At 39.7% G+C, this 26,089-nt stretch overlaps 1 protein-coding gene across 2 annotated transcripts in view; it reads right to left on the reverse strand.

The window, feature by feature from the left end:
• NFKB1 (nuclear factor kappa B subunit 1) overlaps window positions 1-26,089 on the reverse strand; it is a 126,098-nt gene that overhangs the window by 25,773 nt on the left and 74,236 nt on the right. For both annotated transcript variants that reach the window (XM_052641638.1, XM_052641637.1), the window contains exons 7-11: window positions 13,128-13,291; window positions 10,984-11,142; window positions 9,536-9,640; window positions 7,304-7,395; window positions 5,478-5,616 (exon numbers count right to left, since the gene is read on the reverse strand). In XM_052641638.1, coding sequence (XP_052497598.1) covers window positions 5,478-5,616; window positions 7,304-7,395; window positions 9,536-9,640; window positions 10,984-11,142; window positions 13,128-13,291 — 659 coding nt within the window. The remainder of the gene's footprint in view (window positions 1-5,477; window positions 5,617-7,303; window positions 7,396-9,535; window positions 9,641-10,983; window positions 11,143-13,127; window positions 13,292-26,089) is intronic.

Raw genomic sequence — 26,089 nt, forward strand, 5'->3', positions numbered from 1 at the left:
CCAATATAATTTTAAGGTTTAGGGGAAAGACAGAGAGGACACGATAATACTATGTATGTTAAATTCATGGTGCCAACTAGGGTTCCAGGAGTTTATGGGAAGACTTCGAGGGAGGACCCATGAACTGGAAATTCAGGAAAGGCTTCCAGAATCAACCTCCCATTAGGAGGGGGCAAAGGGAAGATGCTCTGGGGAGGGGATGCACAGAGAAAGAAACAAAGGAACCAATGTACGCTGCACGCTTATGAGAACACAGGGCATCAGTTTAGCTGACGTGGAAGTTTTCTACAAGGAATTGGTGAGAATCGGGGCTGATTGGGACCACACTGTCAAGCACCTGGACTCTGAACCTAAGGGATTTAATTTACAGGCAGGAGAGCCATGCACTGTTTCTGAACTGGGGACACTGTGGACAGGGTGGTGTTTTAGGAAGATCAGTCTGGCACCGGTGCATAGGAGAGAAGCAGAGACAGCACGCACAGAAAGTGACAGCAGCTGCTCCTTGGTGGTCACCACGAGAATAAAAATGGGTGGATCCAGAAAGACAACAAGAGAGGGATCTGTCGCCGCTGGTGACTCATGAAATACGTGAGGCGAAAAAGTTTAAGACCACTGCTTGACTAAAATACAGTGATGCCCGCTGAGGTTTCTGACTGTCCAGGTCTAGATGCTCTTTAGCCCTTCCCGCCTCACTCCTTGTGTGATTGCTCTGTTTCTCTCTCGCTCCTCACCAGCCCCATGGCCCCTGAGTTCTGCAAGCGCCTTTGTGGTCTATCACTGCATTCTTGTTTCTTCTTTCTGTTTCCCTTTTTTTACCTTCTCTGATTTTCCCACTATATATATCTATATATATATATATATATACATATTTTTTTTTTTTTTTCCTGCCTTCTCTCTTTTGAAACAAAGGAGTGAAAGAAGCCTTTCGGGTTTTGTTTAATAGGGTATTCTTTTTTTTTTTTTCAGTCAGCAGCGCAATACTTTACAATTGTCCTATTTCTGGTTCTTCGGTCAGTTCTGGTAGTTGTTTATGTTCAGAAAGATCTTCAAAATTTCTAATTCTGTGGTTGTTTCAGCCATCTCAGGGCTAGGAAGAATACTGTTGTTTACTGATTATCTCGTGAACATCTAAGGGCAGTTGAAAGACGAAGCAGGGGAAAGTAGGGTAGCAAGGTATACTTAAAAGATCATCTTTTAAAAACAAATCCTGTCCAGACTCAGGAAAACAAAAGCCAGCATGGGTCAACTTTGACGAAAACATGCTTCTGCTAGAAAAGGGTGACTTCAAAGTGGAGAAACTTGAACAATTTCCTTATTAAAAGGTTTTGGACAGATTTACAAAATTTATTTGTATCATGACTAACAGAATTATTACTCATCCTATAAACTGTTGATCTTACATGAGATATTTGTTCATCAGTAATATGAAATACAAGAGCAAACCAGACAACACATTCATCTTCAGAAATAAATATACACTGACATGTTTTCTAGCAAAAAGATCATTTGGTATTTGCTATGTATTCAACAGGGACAGTCACAGGTTACATCATTGTAAAATGGGAATTTTTAAGAGTCAATTTAAAAAATATTAACTATCCTACAGTCATTAAGATGTCAAGGACAAGAAACTCCACAACAAGCTTTTTTAAAATAAAAGAACCTGCCGTCTGAATTTCCATGGACTTGAACATGGGGACTTTCACGCTGGGTTCACTCAATCTTATGGTCTGTTTTTGACGGTGGACCATGGGAGGTACTATGAAACATCAACCTATTTTAAAAGGGCTCAATACAAGCTCTTCTTTACAGAAGAGGAAGCCGAAGCTAGGATGTTAAGGGACTTGTAGAGGTCAGGGCAGAGTGAAGATCAGATACGAGGCCTACTGAGCAGTCCATTATGTCATCACTTTTCACATCCTCACTTCCTGTAATAAAGGATGGCTTAAGGTAACAGCTTAGTTCACAAAGTGTCGGTACAACTTTTAGCCTCTACCACCTTTTGCTGTGCATGTGCCTTAAAAGTACCTCATTCTTGCTTTCCGGGTCCTAGTTTGCTAGTAAAGAAAGATGTCTGCATTTATCCTGACCATACCTTTCGTAACTGAAAGGTTACGATCCTATTTCTTCCTAATCCCCATCTTTTCAGACTGAGAAGTCATTTTGGTCTTTCTTTGCTTTTGTACAACGGCTCCTCAACTATCTTCTTCCCTTGCCAACCATCCCTCTCTTGCTTATTTTGATTGTTTCCTTGGACCCAACCATCTGCTTGACACTTTAATGAGACACAATGTCAGTGGCCATAAAGGATGCGGAGTTCAGGGCTGGATGATTCTCTGCAACGAGAAGTATTACATACAGCTTTGTCTATTGTCCTGCTTGGTGGCACCCAACAAGTTACTAGTGTTTTGGATAAGGATGGCAAATTAGTGGGTCAATCAGTAGCTTAGGTCTCAGATATTTAATAAACATCTTCTGTGTGACATATATTGTTTGAGATGCAGCAATAAATATGAAAGACCAAATCTGTGATCTCAAGAACATTCTTCCTACTAGAAGTACAAATAACAGACACATAGATTAATAGGTAAGATAATTTTACATATTGATAAAAATAAGTGAAGAATATAAAATGAGGTAATGAGATAGGCAGTGACTCCAGGAGCTGGGAGCAGTGGAAGGTATGTTCAATGACTTCTGAGAAATGAAGACAGTGATTCTTTGGGTTGTACAGCTGGATTCATTTCCATACAGTTACTCTGATGCTAAATGGCCTGCTACTTTTCTGGCCAGTCACAGGTCTGGTGTGATTATTTCCCCCTGTGATTATTTCAACCTGGGATTTTATAATTCAGAAGGTATTATAGACTAAGGTAATTTGTTATCTTCAATAAAACAGTTCTAATCTCACAACAGGGCTTCCCAGGTGGTGGTAGTGGTAAAGAACCCACCTGCCAATTCAGGAGACACAAGAGATATGGGTTCAATCCCTCGGCTGGGAAGATCCCCTGGAGGAGGGCGTGGCAACCCACTCCAGTATTCTTGCCTGCAGAATTCCATGGACAGAAGAGCCTGGCGGGCTACAGTCATGGGGTCTTAAAGAGTCGAAAACGACTCAAGTGACTTAGACCACGCACAGAATTTCACAACTCAATCCCAGTACATGCTGGCCATTCTCTCTGTGGAGCTCAACTATTAACTCTTATTTTTCCAGGTGGTTCTTTTTATGCTACTTGTATAGATGGGGTTTCTAGTCAGTGATAGCCTGGAAGGTAAGTGCTTCTCGCATAGAGGTGAAGTTTTGAACTTTCAGGAGACCCCCAACCCAAGATAGCTCCTACTATAATAGAGTAGCAATGAGAGTAATAGTCTGATGTGCCCCTGCTGTATCCATGCACAGATACCACTGGGAAAAAGACTCAGGCAGCCTAGAAACCAAGTTCAGCTTTGAATATTTCTAGGCTCATATATGGGTAGGTAATCTGAGTTGCCTTTATTTAACTAATTCTCTGTACTGGAAAAATTGGCATTAATTTGAGCATGCTGTAAGGGAAGAAACCTATTCTTTTTTCCCCTCAGGAACTCCAAAAAATTTGCCCTGTTTCTGTTTTGTGTCTACTTTTATAGAAGGATGTTAATCCAGAGCGGGGAAGTGACAAGAGGTGACCACTCCTGGGGAAGCCAAGTGGGCAGGGCTTGCCACCTCATTTTACACAGAGCTGCTCAGCTTTATACACTGGATTTTCACACGAAATTTTACGTGGAGATAAAAAAGTCTTCTCTGCTGACAGTGTCTTCAAACCATCAACAAAATGCACTATGAACCTGACCCATCTGTGGCAGTGTCACAAGCTCAGAAAAGAAACAAGAATGCACGGAGCCATTTTCTAAATGGTCCCGCCACAGCATGAATTCTAGGAGAAGCAAGCCCTCTTAGAAGGTCAGCCACCACATGCTGCTATCACAGGGTCAGCAGGCCGGTGCACTGCTGCGCTGCACCTTGCGGCTTCCAGCCTCAGCCGGGGCCTGGGTGCCTCGGCCCTCCCCACTCTCACTTCCCCTAGTCCAGGCCTGCTAATTTTGTTTGTGCCACAGCTTCTTTTGCAGCCTGGATCTCTTCTTAGGATCATAATTTTCAGTATTAAAATACAGAATAGGATTACAAAGAAACCCAGTTGTTTTAAAGTACTTTTCTTGCCATGGCCCTGCAGAGGAGTCAGTGGACTCCAGGTTAACAAATACTCGTGGGGCCTGTTATACTCATTTTGAGAGGATTCTCATGGCTGAATTTCCCATTCTGCTCGCTTGGATTCCAGTCCTGTCTTTTGAATGGCCTATTTGGAATCTGCCACAGGAACCTAAAATGCAACATGGTTTAAACTGACCTCTGCCTTTGCCCACCCAAATCTACTTCTGCTCCACTGATCCTTCATCAATTCATCCACATCACAATCTTCCCAGGCGAGGATTCCTAGAACCATCCATGACTCCTGATTTTCTCCTTCACTTTTTACCCCAACCAACAGCTGGGTCCTCCTGACATCATCACTGACTAAGACCTTCACTAACCTCTCCCTTTCTTACTTGGATTCTTGCATTATTCTTCTGACTCACTGCTGCCCAGACAGTGTCTTCAGGGTCTATGTAGAGAAGGCAGAGGCATCATTGTAAATCTAAACTGGCCTGGTCCTTCCCCTTGCCCATTTCAAAGTACAATTCTGTAGGCTCCAATCACAGCACCCCAGAGCCTGGCCCTGCCTTCCTGCCTTCCTTCAGGAGTCCATCTGGGTGCACCTTAGCCTCACTTTTCTCTGAATATACACTAACTGTTCCTAAGCCAGGGAAACCCTTTCCTTCTCGGTGGCACACTCAACTACTGAGAGACATGCCCAACTTTCATGACCTTGAAGCTTTCTTCTTCTGGCTTCTTCAGAATCTAGGGTTCTCTCTCCTTGGCATTATCCTATGTTTTCATGGCTGTTTTACTTTCGGAATTACCAAAATAATAATTTGCTTTATAGCAGTTTAAGGAGACTATTTTCTCTCCTTCTTGAGGCATCCTTTGTGAGGAATAGAGAGCTGCCTTACCATTTTTATAGCTCTGCACTGCATGGTGGCTGAGTCTTCGGTGACTCAGTGAGGCCAGTGGCTGATTCTCCTATACAGCAAGGCTTACGTTTTCATCTCAACTGCCTAACCCCCAAGTTATTCAATAAATGATAGATTCTCAAATTCAAAGAGAAATTTTAAATGCTCAACCTCATATAAAACTCGGTGGAAATAACATTATTTTAAAAGGCTAGACTTAATTCTATGACCCTAAAATCATATATTACTTCTTTCTTCTCTAAAAACAAGTACCATGGACCCAAGGACCAGTTACTAGGAGGCTGGTCAAAGGAGGTGACTGCCTGACCTTTTCTCAACAGCCTGTCCTCTTGCTGGAACAAGTGCAAGTGTTTAAATAACCGAGTTACCTTTGATTTCAGGATAGTAGAGGAAAGGTTTTGGTTCGCTGGTTTCCAAATCAGATTTCCTCCGAAGCTGGACGAACACAGAGGCTGGTTTTGTAATGTTGACATCTTTATACTTTGGAGTTTTGAAGACAATGGCAAACTGCAGGATACAAAGATACAAATGTTGGAGTAGGACTACATTTCTTTTACAGCAGTGGTACTCATTAAACACATTCTTTATGACCAATGCTTAGACACAGTGTCTTAAAAAAAAAACTACAACACCCTAGAGAAAGTTACAACCTTGGAATTCTATACCCATATATTTTTATTATATTGCCAATGTGAAATTGAAATATAAGATTATGCCAATGTACTGCAAATCCTCATTAGTTCACTTGTCTAAAGTTTCAAATGTCTTTCAGTGTAAATAACCATGTGAATAAAATATATTGCATATACCCTCTTTCCAAATTAGCCTTAAAAGCCTCCAAGATTATGTACAGCAATATCATAAAGACATAATGGAAGGAGAGAGAGGAGGATGGCCAGCCAACAACCACAGCAAAAAACTAAACCCTTAAGGGAGACACTGTGACTGGGTCAGCAACTGTGAGGTGGGGATGCAAGGCTCTAGACACACACAGGGCATCTGTAACACCACTAAGACAGCCTCCTTGATATCTGCTAGTATAAGAATAGTCAGATTTAGTTGTATTTCATCCACAAAATTAATGTTTAATCTAACAGTTACGCACAGAACCTTCCAGAGTTTCTTTATGCTATGTAAACATGAACATGGAATTTTTTTTTTTTATATACACTTTGTTTCCTATCTATCTTTTAAAAAATTTCAGTGTTGTATCTTTGAGACCTTTCCATGTTAGTCTGTAGAGTATTCATGCTTTCTTAATAACTGTACAATATCCCCTCACATTTACTTAACTGGCCACTAGCTGATGGACATGGACACTTGGATTTTTTCCATTTTGTGTGTGTGTGAAAACTGTATTCCTCAATCACTCAGAGTAATTGTTAAGCTGAGGATTCAGCATTTTCATCTCTTTGTTATATAGTCAAATGTTCCTGGGAGATCTTAATTTATCATGATGATATCAGCCTCAACTAGAAGACTCCTCCTGTCAACACTTTTCATTAGAATACCCTTTTAACAAGTCTCCTCAGGTTACTCTGGGAGAATACCATTACAGACTAATTGTGTTTCTCCCAAAGTCGTATGGTGAAGCCCCAACAGTGTGGCTGTATTTGGAGACAGGGCCTTTATGGAAATAAGTAAGGTTAAATGATGTCATAAAGGTAAGGTCCTGATTAGATAGGATTAGTGGTCTTAAAAGGAGAAGCAGCAAAAGAAAGAGAAAAATAAAAAGACACGACACCAGAGAGCTTCTTCTCTCTCTGCCATGTTAGGACATAACAGGAAGGTGGCTGTCTGCCAACTCGGGAGAGAGCCCTCATCAGGAGCCAACCCTGTCAGACCTTGATCTGGGACTTATGGGCTCCAGAACCATAAGCAAAAAACTGCTTTTGTTTTATTCACTCAGTCTATGATATTTTGTTATTAGTCTGAACAGACTGGTGAAATACATAACACATGTCTACTTAAGGATTTGAGGGTCACAGCCTTGCATCTAAGCGATCAGATCCTGACAGAGCTTTACCAATAATTCTAGGTAACTTTTCTGGAACAACTCCAAGACATAGTGCTCTTTGATGAAAGTTAAAGAAATACTTATCATTTTTCCTTTTTTATCCTTGGGATCCAAGTACTGAATTTCAACAAAGCAGAAAACATAGTATCATCTTCCGTACCATCATCATCCACTTACTTGTCTATGAACATCTGTGGGGGAAAAATCTCCAAATCCTTCCCAAATTCCACCATTTTCCTCCTCTTCATAAAATCGAATCTGGATGTCATCTGTAAACAGTCACGTTCAGGTGTATAATTTCACACATTATAATAGCATTCGTAAATGTGATGAAAAATAAAGCTGGTTCAAGAGTCTACCTACTATGTACTTAACCTTTTTTTGAAAGTAATTCATATAAAATAGACTTCTGAATTTATTTAAAATTTTGAGTAAAATTTTTTTGTCACCATAGTAATGGGCCCCAAGTTTCATTTACAAGGACAGAATTCTAGATTTACCTATTCAATCTGAGTTTTCTCTTAATCAATCTTCGACTTTCCCACTTCTCCAACCCTAAACCAATTCACTCCCCAGGAACATGAAAGATAGTGAAGAATATCAGAATCCCAAAAGACGGTTCACCTTGATGCAGATTTACATAATAATATTTAACTTATATAAAGTTTACTATTTGGTAGACACTGTTCTAAGTGATTTTATATGCATATATTAACTGATTTCATCTTCAACTCTGTGATGCAAATGTACTATTAATATCCTCATTCTGCGGAAGAGAAACTGGAGTTCAAAGAGATTAAGTAACTTATCTAAGGCTGAACAGTTAGTAAGGGGAGAGACCAGGATTTGAACACGGACACTGAAGGTTCAGACCCCAGACTCTTAAACATCCTACTATGCTACCTCTCTACAATATTCTAGTAGTCCCTGTTGAGAAACTGCTAAATTATGTGTTGGTCTAGACCCTTTGGGTTAAATTAGAATGTCTTAATTTCACACTTCAGTCATGGATTCTACTCCTGCAGAAATATGACAATATAACTCAGGTTGGCATCTCCCTGGCTTCACTTCCTAATTCACAGGGAGGAGTATACATTATTGACTTGCAAAAACTAAATGTATATTTCTATTTAAATAGAATTTTAGAAATATTAGGGTTGGGTAAGACATTCATAGGACTACCCTAGACCTAGTTATTCAGATTCTTTAAGCTGGGTATAAAACTTCTCTTAATTAGCCATTTCAATGTAATGATGATGACTTAGAGTCACATTTACAAATAAAGGTACTTAGATTGTGTTTACTCATAGTATGCACACCCAGGAATCTAGAAATGCATAATTACTTGGATAGAATTGGTTAAAAGAAAGCTGATACCAGAATCTGCAGAGAAAGTGTAAACATTTTGGGGACAAAGATATACACCTTTATCTTAAAATCTGATCTCATTTTTTCTGACTTTTAATCTCAGAGCATTTGGCCTCAAAGGACAATTTTCTTTTTTTAAAGCCATAGTTCTTTAAATAGGAGGTAAGTTTCCAGTTATACAGCTGCTTACTCTGAAAATGCTCATCAGAGTAAGCAGCTGGGTAACTGCTTGTAGTGAGTGTATCTTTATTATGGTATACCTTTCATGGTTTTATTTTAAAAATGAGTAAAGCTTGAGAAAATAACAATCTCCTTCTGCTTTTCCTAACTTATAAATCTTATGCCATATCTAGTGAGAGATAAATGCCAAGACCTTTTCTGAAAGTGAAAATTATGACAGAAATATGCTCTGAGACTTTTCTTATGGCCCTTATTCTTTCTTTTTCTTAAATGACATCATAGTGTCATGTGAAGATATCCAGAGAAACTCTCAGTGTTGCAACAAAGCACTGTAAGAGAAAAAAATTAACAATTTTACACTATGTAAAACATTTATCATGCGTGTGTGTGAGAAGCATGGGCTAGTACTCATTTATTTAAAGTTCACATATCAAAGTTTAAAGCATAAAAGCACTGAAATATCACTGATTACAATGATCACTATTTTCTTATTTCTCTTACAATAAGGGAGACCTGGGTTCAATCCCTGGGTTGGGAAGATCCCCTGGAGAAGGGAAAGGCTACCCACTCCAGTATTCTGGCCTAGAGAATTCCATGGACTGTATAGTTTACGGGATTGCAAAGAGTCGGACATGACTAAGTGACTTTGACTTTCACTTCACTTTTGTTGAAAATTTTAAATGAATTAGTTGGGTTAAAAAATAACTATGGACAACTTAATTTTGGAAGAGATGAAATGTATAAATTTTTAAAAGGAGTTCTATGCCAGAAGAGAGATGTTACTGGGCTCCCTGCCAAAAAGTGACTCACAAACACACTCAGAATTACACTTCACATCTTGAGATCAGAGCATGTATTTACCTTTCTGAACCTTGTCACAGAGAAGATAAATCTCTTCCCCTCCAGTTACACATCCAGCTGTCCTGTCCATTCTTACTATTTTCAAGTTAGATGCATTGGGGGCTTCTGTTCACAGGAGAAAAACAACAAACGTCATGATTTATCCTCAGCTTCACATGCTGACCTCCTGTGAGGGACCTTAACCAAAGCAAACTTAACCAAAAGAAAGTTCAAATAGATGCTTTCACTCATATTGCCATTACAAAAATATGGATTAAAAGTGCCTTCTGAAAATCCTCAGAGCACTGCTTGGGCATGGCTCATTCATTATCCCCAAAATAGATAAGGCAGAAAGGAGCAGTATTCATTTCTCCCACGAACACAGTAAGAGACATTAATAGAGAAAGAGAAAGAACTTTTCTGATGTTTCAGGAAGTTCCAAGCTAAAGGATGTGTGGAATTTCAGTTAGGTCAAGACTTTAACCCCAAACTTACATCCATGGTACTGATATACCATTTACAAGAGTCCTAGAAATTTAGGAAAAGTACAGTATTCTAAAACTATTAATTTTTATTCTATAGAAAAGAAAAATGAAGATATTATATTTCCTTTTCCTAAATTAGAATTTTGTGTGGTTAAGACATAAAAGTTTTGTGTGGTAATAGTATAAAAGCTTCCTTTTTTTCTCACTCTAACAGCTGCATTTTAAAGTGATCTTTGGTATAGGAGCCTACAATACTTTATAAAGTTTTCACTTCCCTTTAAACCTGTTTAAATTAGAGAAATCAGTTAGTTGCTGTACTTGGGGCATGGAGTTTTCTACTTAGACTAAACTCTATGACCTTTTAATGAGTCTAAATACTGCCCTTACAGACAGTTTGGAAATATCTATCTGTTTAATAAATCCCATGCATACCAAATAAGAAATCTGCATGGCAAATGCCAAAGACCACTGTAAAACTCTTCAAAAACTCCAGGAACTACAGATGGAAATAGAATTTTGAAGCCACAAAACATCAAAATATCTGTACTGCTCATTTAGTTAACCTGAAGTTCCTAAATGGATAAAGCTGTAACAAGTAAGAATGAAAATGGGTAAGTATAAGAGTTTTCTTTTATTAACTTCTCTTCAGAGCCCCAACTATTTTTCCCATCTAAGAGCACCAGCAATATATCCTCATTACAAAGAATTCATAAATAACAAGAAATTTGGCATTGCATGTAAAAGACTATAACAAACACAAGGAAGGAGATTTTTGAGCACCTCACCATATTTCACTTTTAATCTCGACATCAACTTTTAAAGCTAGATTTCTGTATTCTTATCTTGCAGATGATAAACGTGAGGCTCCAAGGGATTAAGTTACTTGCCCAGGAATCAGAGCTAGGCAGTAACTGCCAGGAAGGGGCTGGAAGTCTGCTCCTGACTTTGCAGCAAGCTGCCTCAGGTCAGCAGCCGAGTACTCACTGCTGTCATAGATGGCGTCCGACACCACGGGTTCCAGACGCCTCGTGAAGCAGCCGGTGCTGTCTGGAAGGAAAGCTGTAAACATGAGCCGTACCACGCTGAGGTCCATCTCCTTCGTCTGCTGAAGAGCTGCCTGGCGGATGATTTCTTTTTCCCGATCTAGGACCAGACAAGACAGGGTGTTCATGTCCAGGGAAAGGCGTTAAGTATGAACATTTTAGATTGAGTGCTTTTATAAAGCCCCAATTAAGAACGTCAACTTAAAGTAAAAGTCATTTTTCTCTTTTGAAATTCTTCATATTGCTAATAAAATTTTAAGAATTATCTATGTCATCCAAACATAAAGGCACCAGAAGAAGGCTTGCATTGTCTCTGGATCACAGTGAAAACTGTCCTGTATGTGACAAATGACCTCATTCCTTTCCTATTATCCCCTGACCTCTCCCAAGACACAAAGGGTGTGATGGAAATAGAGAGGAGTAAGCTGACTATGCCTCAGTTGTGTTGAGGAACGTGAAATTAAACATTTCAGCACTGATAAATATATATACACTATCATGGGTAAAACAGATAGTGGGAAGTTGCTAAAGAACACAGGGAGCCCAGCCTGGTGCTCTGTGACAATCTAGAGGGGTGAGGGTGGAGGGAGGGGAGACAGGCTCAGAAGGGAGGGGATTATGTACATAATCATGACTGATCTGCACTGGTGTATGGCAGAAACCAACACAAAACTGTAAAGAAATTTTCCACCAATTAAAAAATAAATAAAATATTTACAAAGGATATTAAATATCCCCAAAGCTGTATTCGTCCCATAGCTCCCAGCACAGTAGCAAGTAGGACTCAAAACGTGCAGTTAAGGAGCCGAGTAACTCAACTGCGTTTGGCTCCTTTCCCCCTGATGGAGCTTTCTTGTTGACGGACATGACTGTACGTAACTTATAATATCACAAGAGGTGATAATTCAAGTGAAGCGTACTACAAAAGAGCTACAGTTTAAGTGATACAAAACCTCAAAGGAGGGGAGAATCCAGAGGCTTTGGAGCAGAAGAGTCATTGCCCTGAATCTTGAAAGGATAGTAGAACTTGAACTCAGGAAGAGAATGAATAAAGACATCCCAGGAAGAGAAAGAATGTGCCAAGGAGAGGAAGAGAGAAATCATGGTGCTTGTATGGAGCGGTTCGATTTGACAAGAAGGAGTGTTGTGGGAGACAGTTGGAAATGCAGACTGGGGCCAGCTCTCGGGATGCCTAAGATGCCAGGGTCCGGAATTTGGATTTTGTAGGCAACAGGGAGACCCTGAATAGTGGTGATGTGCAGGCTGTAGTAAGATCCGTCTGGTCAGAGGACATAAACCAGATTAGAAGTAGCAAGGGACAGAGAGAGCAACAAAAAATTGCCATGAGGAACGGAACCCCACAGAGCACAGAGGAGCCGGTCACACACTGGGTAGAGAGGCAGCAGAGGTGAGGAGGGGCCTCAAAGATGGCGTGGAGGTTTCGAGGACGAGTATCAGAAGACAGAACGTGGTGATGGGAAGAGGATGCCTGCTTTTGGGGCACCTGAGTATGAACTGGTGGCAGGATGGCTCGATGGAAGGACAACACAGAGAAGCAAAATGGCACGTGTTGAGGGACAAAGCCTGGGGTTGAAAGAAAAAACACAAGCAACGGCAGGAAAATATAAAATCATAGCATTTCTTTATGATAGAGGATAGCTTATAATGTGCCTGAGAGCACAAAGAAAGGAAGATTCCTCATGATCAGGTGAGCTGGAGGAGTTATAACAAAGGAGGCGTTCTTTGAATCTTGAATTCTGAACTGGTTTTGACAGGCTGTAGAGGGAAAGGTGGTATTTTAGGTAGAGGCAGGAGTGCATCAGTGTTTGAGGAGGTGATGGGAGGAGGTGGGTACCAGGTGGAACCTGAGATAAAGCTGGAAAGGGGGCTGGAGTCAGGCTTGATATGCTCGGCTATGGCAGTACAGAGGTTATTCTAGAAGTAGCAAGATGCCATCAGAGGTTTCTGAGTGGTGACAGGGTGGGAGCAGCCTGGGGCACAGACTGAGGGTGAGATGAGCTCCAGGTCTACACCCAGGGGGAGAACCAGAGCTCTCAAAGGACCAAGGCTGGGAGGGACACTCACCTGTGAGCTGCCGGTCTCCTCCACCTTCTGCCTGCAAATAGGCAAGATCAGGATGCACCAAAAGCCCGGGATTATAGCCCCTTATACAGGCGTCTGTCATTCTTGCTTCCAGTGTTTCAAATACTTTTTTCTTTGTCACATGAAGTATACCCAGGTTTGCAAAGCTGGAGGAAAAACAGTAACGGCAACAACAACCAAAAGTTAGGCAGACAGAGACTAGAGTCCTGTTTTACTTTAACAAAGCGGATTGAGAAAATAGGCACAGACCCTCAGTCATACTACCACCAGCTGCACGTCAGGTCAGGCTGGGTTTTGCCACCAAATCAGGCTGTGGTAAACTTCGAAAAATCTTCTGGTTTTCAAAGCTTATTAGACTTGCAAATTATGGGTATACATACCTTAATAAGAAAGTTTCACCTAGACTCATTTTAAAGTATTTTCTAGGAGAGTTGTATAAAAGGAAATTTTAATTCCAGATATACTAACTTTACAAACTTTAAAAAAATAATATGTGAAATACTATATTTGGAAGATTATTTTTCCCTTGTGGATCATCCTAGGGCCTTGATGGGATTTAAAGTCTACCTAGAACCCCATCTCCTTCTGGGCTATCTCTAAGGTTGGAATTATTTATGATCACTAGAATGTCTACTCTCCACATGCACTCAGTCTTGAGGTTCACCTGTAATCAGGGGTAGAGAAGCTTTTATATGACAAAGGTTACATATCTATAGAACAAAATATGCTCATTAAAGCAATTCAAGGGATTTTTAAGAAAACATATGAAGTGTTCCAGCAAGTAATTCACTTTTTAAAATAAAGTACATGAAACAAAGAAGTGTGTTCATTAAATCTAATATAACAAGTTAAAAAAAAAACCAAACTGTACCAAGGAGACTCACTCAACAAATATTTATTTTGCTCCCTAGTGCCAGGCAGTGTCCTGGGTGCTTCTGGCAACAGTCAAGGAATCCCTAACTTCATAGAGTTCATATGTTGCTGTAACAACAGAGAGAAAACAGGGCAACAACAGAGAGAAAACAAACAAGTAAGTTTATAATTTAAAAGGTAAAAAGTGTTACCAAGAAACATGAAGAAGGAATGGGAAACAGGAAGGGTAGAAGTAGAAGGCATAACACTTATAATTTTGGAGACAGGACATCCCTGGTGGTCTGGTGGCTAGGACTCTTTGAGTTAGAAATGCAGGGGCTCAGGTTCTATCCCTAGTCAGGGAACTAGATCCCACATGCCTAACTAAGAGTTCACATGTTGCAACTAAGACTGGACATAGCAAAATCGGTATTTCTAAAAATAAATATTTCTAAAAATTAAAAAAATATTTTTTTAAATAGGGAGAGGCCAGAAAGGGCCTCACTGAAAAGATGTCAACTGAGCCAAGACTTCAAGGAAATGTGGGTTGGGACATGGATATGCAGAAAAAGCATGTCGAAGATGGAAGGAACAGTAAGTGCAGAGACCCTGAAGTAGGACCATGGCTGGCCAACGAGACAACAACGGCAAGGAGGCCACTGTGGCTGGAGTTAAGACAGGCAAGCAGTCATCAGCACATATAGCTGTATGTGAGAAGTTCAAAGAAATAAGCGGGGCACAGATCTTTTAAAGTCTTGTAAGCTTCTGTAAGGGCCCTTCTTTTTCTCTGGCTTTTACTTGGAAGGAAAAAAAAATATTAGTAAAGGAAAGATAGAAATATTATGACAACTGGATCAAATGAAATAAAGAATAAGATAATGTTGGAAGGCCAGACAAACTAGACAAAGAAAATACATGAGGTAAAGGCAGAATGAGATGAGCACTCAGACAGAGGCTCAGATACGAAATGAGACAGGGGTCCACACAGTGATGAAAAAATGTAGGACAGCGGAGACACACAGAGAAAAGAAAATACAAAATATAACCTCCTGGAGAGCAGAGGTATCTGGTGCCAAGAACAGTGCTTGACACTGGGTATTTAATAAATGTCTGTTGGATGAGTAAATGCAGGAATTAATCCAGCACAGAAAAATATGCACTATGATAAACTGGTAAGTGAGGAGGAACAGTCAGATTCTCAGAAAAAGCACCTCCATATTCTGGCCTGCTAGTCCTTACTACTATTCAGGACGTCTATAACGACAGCAAAACAAGGCTAATGCCAAGGCAACAGCAGTGACAAAGATAGTGTAGCACTTTACACTTCACCGTCTATAAAGGGCTTTTCATGTATATTATCTAATTTAATCCCTGTGGATAAGACATCATTGTTACTACATGAAGTGTTAAGTCACTCAGTCGTGAACTCCCTGATGTTCAAGCTGGTTTTAGCAAGAACAGAGGAACCAGAAATCAAATTGCCAACATCCGCTGGATCATGGAAATAGAAAGAGAGTTCCAGAAAAACATCTATTTCTGCTTTATTGACTATGCCAAAACCTTTGACTGTGGATCCCAATAAACTGGAAAATTCTGAAAGAGATGGGAATACCAGATCACCTGACCTGCCTCTTGAGAAATCTGTATGCAGGTCAGGAAGCAACAGTTAGAACTGGACATGGAACAACAGACTGGTTCCAAATAGGAAAAGGAGTACGTCAAGGCTGTATATTGTCACCCTGCTTATTTAACTTCTATGCAGAGTGCATCATGAGAAATCCTGGGCTGGAAGAAACACAAGCTGGAATCAAGATTGCTGGGAGAAATATCAATAACCTCAGATATGCAGATGACACCACCCTTATGGCAGAAAGTGAAGAGGAGCTAAAAAGCCTCTTGATGAAAGTGAAAGAGGAGCGTGAAAAAGTTGGCTTAAAGCTCAACATTCAGAAAACGAAGATCATGGCATCTGGTCCCATCACTTAATGGGAAATAGATGGGGAAACGGTGGAAACAGTGTCAGACTTTATTTTTTAGGGCTCCAAAATCACTGCAGATGGTGACTGCAGCCATGAAATTAAAAGACGCCTACTCCTTGGAAGAAAAGTTATGACCAACCTAGACAGTATATTCAAAAGCAGAGACATCATTTTGCCGACTAAGGTCCGTCTAGTCAAGGCTATGGTTTTTCCAGTGGTCATGTATGGATGTGAGAGTTGGACTGTGAAGAAGGCTGAGCGCCGAAGAACTGATGCTTTTGAACTGTGGTGTTGGAGAAGACTCTTGAGAGTCCCTTGGACTGCAAGGAGATCCAACCAGTCCATTCTGAAGGAGATCAACCCTGGGATTTCTTTGGAAGGAATGATGCTAAAGCTGAAGCTCCAGTACTTTGGCCACCTCATGCAAAGAGTTGACTCATTGGAAAGGACCCTGATGCTGGGAGGGATTGGGGGCAGGAGGAGAAGGGGACAACTGAGGATGAGATGGCTGGATGGCATCACGGACTTGATGGATGTGAGTCTGAGTGAACTCTGGGAGATGGTGATGGACAGGGAGGCCTGGCGTGCTGAGATTCATGGGGTCGCAAAGAGTCGGACACGACTGAGCAACTTAACTGAACTGAGTCACTCAGTCGTGTCTATTTGCGACCCCATAGACTGTAGCCAGCTAGGTTCCTCTGTCCATGGAATCTTCTAGGCAAGAATACTGGAGTGGGTTGCCATTTCCTTCTCCAGGATTATTACATGAATAATGGATTTACTCTGGTAACAAATGAAATAATACAGAAGTCAGTCTTCTGCTTTAGGTTACAGTAGAGCAACAAAGACCATTTAAGCTTCTCACTCTAAACAACAAAAAATAGTTTTCATACCCTGGACAATAGATGGCTTAGGACAGAGAACCTAGAGGAAAGGAAGACAAAGAAGGTGAGTCTTCAAATTATGCTGCGCTAATATCTAGAGAGAGCTTCCAGGCTGCAGCATAGGGAGGGGCAGCTTAAATAGAGCCTGCTGATCTCCCTGAGTTGAGGAGACAGGAGACCAACGAGGGTAGAATTCATGGGCAGACATCAGTGAGGAAAGGATCCCACACAGAGAGACACCTAGAGCACGAGTGCAAGGACATGACCCAAGGCTGGGAAAGGAACGATCAAAGCAGAGATGCAGCTCCTCCTGGAGCACACGCAGGGCTAGAATCGTCCAAGAAATCTCGTGAAGCATGAAGGATTAGAGTGGACAGTTAGAAAGACATCGCCTTAGTAATGGTTTCAAGTTAACCCTAGATTAAAGTCTGCTCTGGTCTCCCTCAAAAAGGCTTAAAAGTAAGTCTAGAAAGGGCCAAATTAGTCTCAAATTTAACTTTATCCCAATGCTCAAAAATATCTGCAAGATTCCCCCCCAAAGCCTGTAGAGATGAAAATTACAGTGTTTGGGAAGAAAAATACACTAGATGAAATTAAGAACAATTTAGACACCATAGACAAAATGTTTAGTGACCTTGAGGACACAGTAATAGAACTATCTGAAATGAAACAGAAAAAAAGTGAAAAAGAACAGATCATTCATAGCTGCGGTACAATTTTAAATGGCCAAATACATGAGACTGATGTTATAGAAGAGGAGAAAAAAACAGCAGTGTATGGGAAAAGTATTTAAAAAATAATGGCTGAAAAGTTTTAAAATTCAGTAAAAATTGAAACCCAGAGATTCAAGAATCTCAATAAACCACAAAGAACAAGAAACACGAAGAATATGACACTAAAGCTTAACATAATCAAACTGCTGAAAACTAGCTGATAGAGAAAAACCCTGACACATGATTTACGGAGGAATAAAGATGTAATAATGACAGGAGACTTTTTGGAAGCAAGGAAAGCCAGGAAACAGTGGAGCAGTGTCCTTTAAGGACATGCAAGAAAACCCTATAATTCTACCTCCTCAAAAATATCTTTGAAAAACAAAGGCAAAATAAAGACTTTAAGATGTACAAATTGAAAGAATTTAGCAGCACACCAGTAGTTAAAAAAAAAAAAGTTTGAAAAAAAGTCAATACATGGCTAAGTATAAAATATTTTTTTCCTTATTTAAAAGTTTCTTTAAAAGGTAATTGATAATTTAAAGCAAAAATAAAAAACAATATATGGTGGGATTTATATCAATAACATACGCAGATATAAAACATATGACATAATAGCAAGAAGGCCGAAAGAGGGAAGATGAAAGTATACTGCTAACATGCTGTAAGTAAAGAGGTATAGTGCTTTTTGAAGGTAGACTACGATAAGTTAAAGATGTATAGTATAAACATAAAAAGATTGCTAACAAATACAAATAGGTATAAACCTAAAAGGAGATAAATGAAATAACAAATAATCAAGTAATCTAAGAGGCAGAAAAAGAGGAAAAAAAGAACAAAGAAAAGATGTGATAAGCAGAAAACAAACAGCAAGATGGTAGATTTAAACACAGCCATATCAGTAATCATATTAAATAAAAATCACTTAACACCCACTGAAAGACAGAGAGTGTCAGACTGAATAAAAACACCCAACTATATGTAGTGCAAATTTATTTTTAATATAAAGACACAAAAACACTAAACTGAGCAGATGGGGAAAATGTTTCAAGGTAACATTATTCAAAAGAAAGCTGAAGTAACTATGTTAGTCTCAGTCAAGGTAGATTTCAGAGCAAAGAATATTACCAGGAATAAAAAAGGTAATTTCATAATGATAAAGGGATTGATTCTTAAGAGGACATAAGAATCCTAAACATTAATACATCGAATAAAAGAGCTTCACAACATAAAAAGCACAATCTTATAGAACTGAAAAGGGAAACAGATGCATCTATGAATATAGTCAGAGATTCCAATACTCTTAATAATTGATAGAACAGTAGAGAGAAAATTAGTAAAGAAACAAAAGCCTTGAACAAACAACCTAATTGATATTTATAGAACATGCATTCAATGTGATCATGCTAAACACTCTTTTTAAGTGCACAAGGAACACATATACCAAGACAGACCATATTCCATCCAAAAAACAAGCTTCAACACATTTAAAAGGAGTCAACTCATACCAAATACTTCCTTACCACAGTGGAACCCAATCAGACATCAATAACGAAGCTACCTAGGTAAGAATGTATTTAAATCAAGACTGGCCATGTAATAATTAATTGTTGAAGGTGAGTGATGGGTACAATGAAGGCTCATCATGCTAATCTTTCTACTTTTGTATATGTTTGGAAATTTCTATAATAAAATGCAAAACAAAAATGAGATCAGATATTATTATTATTAGCTCATGAAACAGAAAAAACTGCTACTGCTGCTACTGCTACTGCTAAGTCGCTTCAGCCGTGTCCAACTCTGTGCGACACCATAGACGGCAGCCCGCTAGGCTCCTCTGTCCCTGGGATTCTCCAGGCAAGAACACTGGAGTGGGTTGCCATTTCCTTCTCCAATGCATGAAAGTGAAAAGTGAAAGGGAAGTCGCTCAGTTGTGTCCGACTCTTAGCGACCCCATGGACTGCAGCCTACCAGGCTCGTCCGTCCATGGGATTTTCCAGGCAAGAGTACTGGAGTGGGGTGCCATTGCCTTCTCCGAGAAAAAACTGAGAGGATCATAAATGTTAACAAATGAGAACATAAAAGGGTACAGTCACTTTGGAAAGCAATTTGGCAGTTTCTCAAGATACGTGAACTCTTAGCACAAGTCCCTACAATTCCATTCCTCAGTATTTGCCCAAGCCAAGAAAAATTACAACTTCTGTTCACACACAAAAGTGGCTTTGTTCTGAAAAACTAGAAACAAACCAAATATTCTTCAACAGGTAGATAAACAAACTGATATACCAACACAACAATGTAATGCTACCTAATAATTAAAAAGAATAAACTACTGATGTACACAGCAACCTAGAGGAATCTGAAATACATTATGCTATGTGAAATAGGCCAGATTCAAAAAGGCTACACACTGTATTATTGCATTTGTATGTCATCATGGAAAAGGCAAAATTATAGGGGTAGAAAACAGACCAGAGGTTGCCAGGGCCTAGAGCTGGAGAAGAATTTGACTCTAAAAGGTCACACAGTGATTTTCAGGAGGTGATGAAACTATTCTCTACCTTGACTGTGATTATACTAGTATTTATCAAAATTAGAACTGTACACTTTAAAAAGTGAATGTTACAATATTTAATTTCAAAAATTTAATGAAGAAAGGTTATCTTTCTGCTAATTGGACTGGAACCACAATCCTGCCTCTTAGTCAAAACGCCATACATAAATGGCTTTCAAAGTGTACTCTCTAGACCAGCAGCATTACCTGAGAATTTATTAAAGTGCTTATTCCTGGGCCTTATCCCAAGCCTACTGAACCAGAAACTCTGAGGGGTGAGCCTCAGCCATCTATGTTTCAGCAAACCCTCCAGGTGATTCTGATGGCCCCTAAAGTTTGTGAACCACTGCTCTGCACGATGACGAGGCAATGAGATCAGAATCTCTGGACACAGGGCTTGGCATCAGTAAAAAGTGATCAAAGGTGACTTTATTTAGCAGGCAAGTTTGAAATCTGCACTATGCCAGACATTTCTATCATTATAATCATCTGGGAACTGCCTCTGCCCTCTCGCTAGGATCAAATCCCCAAGTCCTTGCACTGGGATTCTAAAGTAGCTCCTCCATCTGGCCTTTCTTCCTCTAAAATGATGTCACAGCAGGCCAGAGACTTAAAAGCAGCCCAATTCAACTCACAATACACACCCAAGCTTGGAAACTGGATACTACCAATCGCAGTCCAGATCTTGTCCATTTTCTCCAAATAGCTCCGTTTCTGTGTATTAAGGTTGAACCATACGAACCAGCCAAGTCAACTGTTTCTGGATCTACAAAAACAGCAGTTTAATGTGGTCTGCCTTACTTCGCCTCATTTCTCTTCTGCGTTTTATATCTATATATCTACTTTGAGAGCTTGCCATTGGTATATGCTGGAAATATTAGTTTAAAAAAAAAAGAAAAAAACTTCACATCTCTCTAAATCAGGGCTGCCAGGAAGCAAGCAGAGGGTGTGGTGATTATTGGTGAGGAAGGTGGCTTAAAGCAAAGTGAAGTAACAGTTTCCACTGAATGCATATTTCAGAGAATGAAAATGTTGTTGAAATGAACTGCTGATATTTAAGACTGAAAATAAAACACCAAACTAAGATTATTTTTATGAGGATAAGCACTAAGGGCTGACTAAAGGAGTAGGAAATATTGACAAAAAGTCAAAATTAAAGTTAGTTTAAAAAGTTACTCACCCCTCCACATTACAGCAATCAAATGTATAATATGACTTAGTTATCTAAAACATGAATATTTTAATATAGATAACAAAATACCTTTGAACATAGAAATTAAATTTTATTGAGAACTCAGGCTGAGAGTTAAGAGAAACACTCCAAGGAAAGGTCATTCTTTTGACTTTGATAATTTGGTTTTGGTAATAAAGGTTATTTATCCTCCCAGGGTCATTTTCCATATGTCTTTTTTGATTATGTTGGATTGATGCCCTGCTTATGAATCTATCCTTTTAACCTAAACTGTTCCACTGGAAACAGCTTATCAGGGTTTCATTTCTAGTATTGACAAGTCTGAGGAGTAACTCTGGCTATCTTCCTAAATTTCCCTATGTGCTAGTCTTACCTACAAGTTAGAACTAAATAAGAATAATCGATGACATCCTTTAAATACTCATGTGCAAGTCGGCTCATGTTATTTCATAAGACTACCTAATGTTCAGTATAGAACTTGGATGTTAAGCGCCTGGAGGTAGATTCTGTGGCCTAACTCTCAGACTGCATAAGAGAAGAAATTAATGTCCCCAAGAGGTCATGCATATTACCCCTAGTCCTGCAGTTGAAAGTGACAGAACTGCAAACAGAACTCTGGTTTCCAGACCACTAGCATGAGACTCTTTCTACTAAAATGTGACAGGTTCTCATATTAGAAACTTAACAAAAAATAAGCGAGACAAATGAATCATGAAGGAAACACTGTATTCTGGGAAACACTCTAGGCAAAAGTTGCTCTGTTAAAAGTCAAATTATGAAAGGAGTACCAAGGTTTCACAGCACGCTGAACAGGAAAGGCTACCGAATCTACATGGAACATAGAACAATGGACTGTTTCAAAATGGGGAAAGGAGTTTTCAAAATTGGGAAAGGAGTACGTCAAGGCTGTATATTGTCACCCTGTTTAACTTATATGTGGAGTACATCATTTGAAATGCTGGGCTGGATGAAGCACAAGCTGGAATCAAGATTGCCAGAAGAAACGTTAATAACCTCAGATATGCAGAAGACACCACCCTTAAGGGAGAAAGCGAAGAGGAAATTAAAGAGCCTCTTGATGAAGGAGAAAGAGGAGACTGAAAAAGCTGGCTTAAACTCAACATTCAAAAAACTAACATCATGGCATCTGGTCCCATCACCTCATGACAAATAGATGGGGAAACAATGAAAACAGTGACAGACTTTATTTTCTTGGGCTCTAAAGTCATTGCAGATGGCAATCGCAGCCATGAAATCAAAAGACGCTTGCTCCTTGGAAGAAAAGCTATGACAAACCCAGACAGTGTATTGAAAAGCAGAGACATTACCTTGCCTACAAAGGTCTGTATAGTGAAAGCTATGGTTTTTCCAGTAGTCATGTATGGATGTAAGAGTTGGACCATAAAGAAGTCTGAGAGCCAAAGAATTGATGGTTTTGGATTATGGTGCTGGAGAAAGACTCTTGAGAGTCTGTTGGACTGCAAGGAGATCAAATCAGTCAATCCCAAAGGAAATCAACTTTGAATAGTCATTGGAAGGACTGATGCTGAAGCTGAAGCTCCAATACTTTGGCCACCTGGTGTGAAGAGCTGACTCATTAAAAAAGACCTTGATGCTGGGAAAGATTGAAGGCAGGAGAAGGGGATAACAGAGGATGAGATGGTTGGATAGCATCACCGACTCAATGGACATGAGTCTGAGTAAACTCCAGGAGTTGATGATGGACAGGGAGGCCTGGCATGTTGCACTCCATGGGGTCGCAAAGGATCGGACACAACTGAGTGACTGAACACCACCACCACCCTAATCTAACGTAACTCTCATAGCATCCTCTTGATTACATTTTTTTAAATTTACTTATTTTTTAATTGAAGGATAATTGCTTTACAGAATTTTGTTGTTTCTGTCAAACATCAACAAGTATCAGCCAGAGGTATGCATATGTCCCCTCCCTTTTGAACCTCCCTCCCATCTCCCTCCCTGCCCCACCCCTCCAGATGGTTACAGAGCCCCTGTCTGAGTCAGAAAGAGAAAGATAAATACTGTATCCTAATGCATATATATGTAATCTAGAAAGATGATACTGATGGATTTACTTTTAGGGCAGCAATGGAGAAACAGACATAGAGAACAGACTTATGGACACAGGGGGCGAGGAGGAGGCAGAGGGTGAGCTGTATGGAAAGAGCAACATGGAAACATAATACCACATGTAAAACAGATAGCCAATGGGAATTTGCTCTTGATTACATTTTTAGTAAAACTGCACAGTATTAAAAAAAATCCTGCAGAGCTATGACCAGACATCTCTATGACCATATTTATAAGTTCAGATGCTCAAACTGTTTGTTGAATGAATTCTTCCAACTATCAAACCCGCTATGCCAGCACTAAAAGAGAGTAAGTAATGCATTTCCTCACTTCGCTTGGAGACAGAGAATTTACTTTGACTGCTGCTGTAGGACCCAAATTAAATAAGTATTAGTTTCTTCTAAAATCCTCAAAGACTACTAAGGCAAACCACAGAAACACCAAATTACAGACAACATACTGGAATATTTATAATAACAAACATTATTAGTAGGGAACTTCATCTATAATTTCCTCTGAAGCATATGATTATCACCCAGATTAAACAGGACCAAAGAGAATAAACACTTCAAACTGACAATAGCCTATTGGAGTAAATTTGCAGAGATACTAAGTGACCGATCTGTCTGAAACTCTGACATTTACCCTGCGTTTCAAAGCTCTCCAGAGGTCAGTCAGGAACTGTAAGGGTATTCCAAACAGACCATGAACCAACTGTGACACACTACAGGAAACGGACCAGTCTTTTAAGAGGATGTTGAAACAAGTTCATTTAAAGCACAGTTGAATTTTTCAAATCAATTTAGGCTCCTTCCTCCAATCTAGAGTCTTTTTTTTCCCTGACATCAAAAGAATCAGATTTTAGTGACTTAAAAGAAAGCTCTCTCTCTAGGTTTTTCACACTTGAAAATTTTAACAGTCAAACAAAGAAATACCCAGGAACATGAAAGCTCAACCTCCCCAATACCAACCAACTTGAAACCTGATCGGAATTCAAAGCCTGAAATGTTACCATGAGCTTAATTACAGTTCATTTAAACAATTCTTTTCTTTTGAGTGAATAGTCAAGATTAAATGGGATTTTAACATAAACTATTTAAACCAGTATCAGGAAGCCCTGAAAGATATTCCTGGAAATTACACAAATTGAATTAAAAATTTCTTTTGAAATTGAATTTATTTCTGTAATACTTCATTCATTAAAAATGGCTTGTTTCAAGGCTTCGCTAAGTGGCTCAGTATAAAAAATCTCCGTGCCAATGCAGGAGACACAGGTTCAATATATGGTCTGGAAAGATCCCACCAGAAGACTGTTTTAAAAAAGAAAAAAATGGCTTGTTTTATCTGTCTGACCAACCTTAAGTGGATATGTCACTTTGTATTTACATTTCAAGTCTATTGAAAGCCAAAGCAAATTTGTAATTCTTGGTTGTGCACACTTTTCCAAAAAATTGAAGTATGGTTGCAATATTATGTGTTATAGGTCTACACTATAGTGATTAAAATTTTTTTAAGGTTGTGTGTGTGTTGTGTGTTAGCTGCTCAGTCATGTCTGACTCTGTGTGACCCCATGGACTGTAGCCCACCAGGCTCCTCTGTCTGTGGGATTCTCCAGGCAAGAATACTGGAGTGGATTGCCATGCCCTCCTCCAAGGGATCTTCCCAACCCAGAGACTGAACCCAGATCTCCCACATTGCAGGTGGACTTTTTACCATCTGAGCCTTAAGGGAAGCCCTCACTTACAGTTATTATAAAATACTGGTTATGCTCCCCATGTTTTACAATATATCCTTGTAGCTTATTTTATACCTACCCCTATCCTGTCCCTCCCTCTTGTCTTCCTTCTCCCCACTGATAACCACTTATTTGTTCTCTTATAACTGTGAGTCTGTTTTTTTGTCATTGTACTTATTGCTGCTGCTGCTGCTGCTGCTGCTAAGTCGCTTCAGTCGTGTCCAACTCTGTGCAACACCACAGATGGCAGCCCACCAGGCTCCCTTGTCCCTGGGATTCTCCAGGCAAGAACTCTGGAGTGGGTTGCCATTTCCTTCTCCAATGCATGAAGTGAAAAGGGAAAGTGAAGTCGCTCAGTCATGTCTGACTCTTAGCAACCCCATGGACTGCAGCCCACCAGGCTCCTCTGTCCATGGGATTTTCCAGGTAAGAGTACTGGAGTGGGGTGTCATTGCCTTCTCCGTCGTACTTACTAGTTTATTTTTTAGATTCCGCATATGAGTGATACCATACAGTCTTTGTCTTTCTTTGTCTGACTTACTTCACTTAGCATAATACCTTCCAGGTCTATCCATGTTGATGCAAATGGTAAAAGTTCACCCTTTTTTATGGCTGGGTAGCATTCCATTGTGTGTGCATGTGTGTGTACACAGCACATCTTCACAGTCCACTCATCTGCTGATGGATAGTTACGTTGTTTCCATATCTTAGCAATCATAAATAATGCTGCCATGAACCCCGGGATACATGTTTCTTTTTGAATTAGTGTTTTGTTTTTACAGAACCCAGGGGTGGAATTGCTGGGTCATATGGCAGTTCTAGTTTTAGTTTTTTGATAAACTTCCATATTGTTTTCCACAGTGACTGTACCAACTTACCTTCTCACCCTTTTCCCCACATCCTCACCAGCATTTGTGTTTTGTATTCTTTTTGATGATAGCCAT

Source organism: Budorcas taxicolor, chromosome 6 (genome assembly GCF_023091745.1).
Source record: "Budorcas taxicolor isolate Tak-1 chromosome 6, Takin1.1, whole genome shotgun sequence".
NCBI classification, from domain to species: domain Eukaryota; kingdom Metazoa; phylum Chordata; class Mammalia; order Artiodactyla; family Bovidae; genus Budorcas; species Budorcas taxicolor.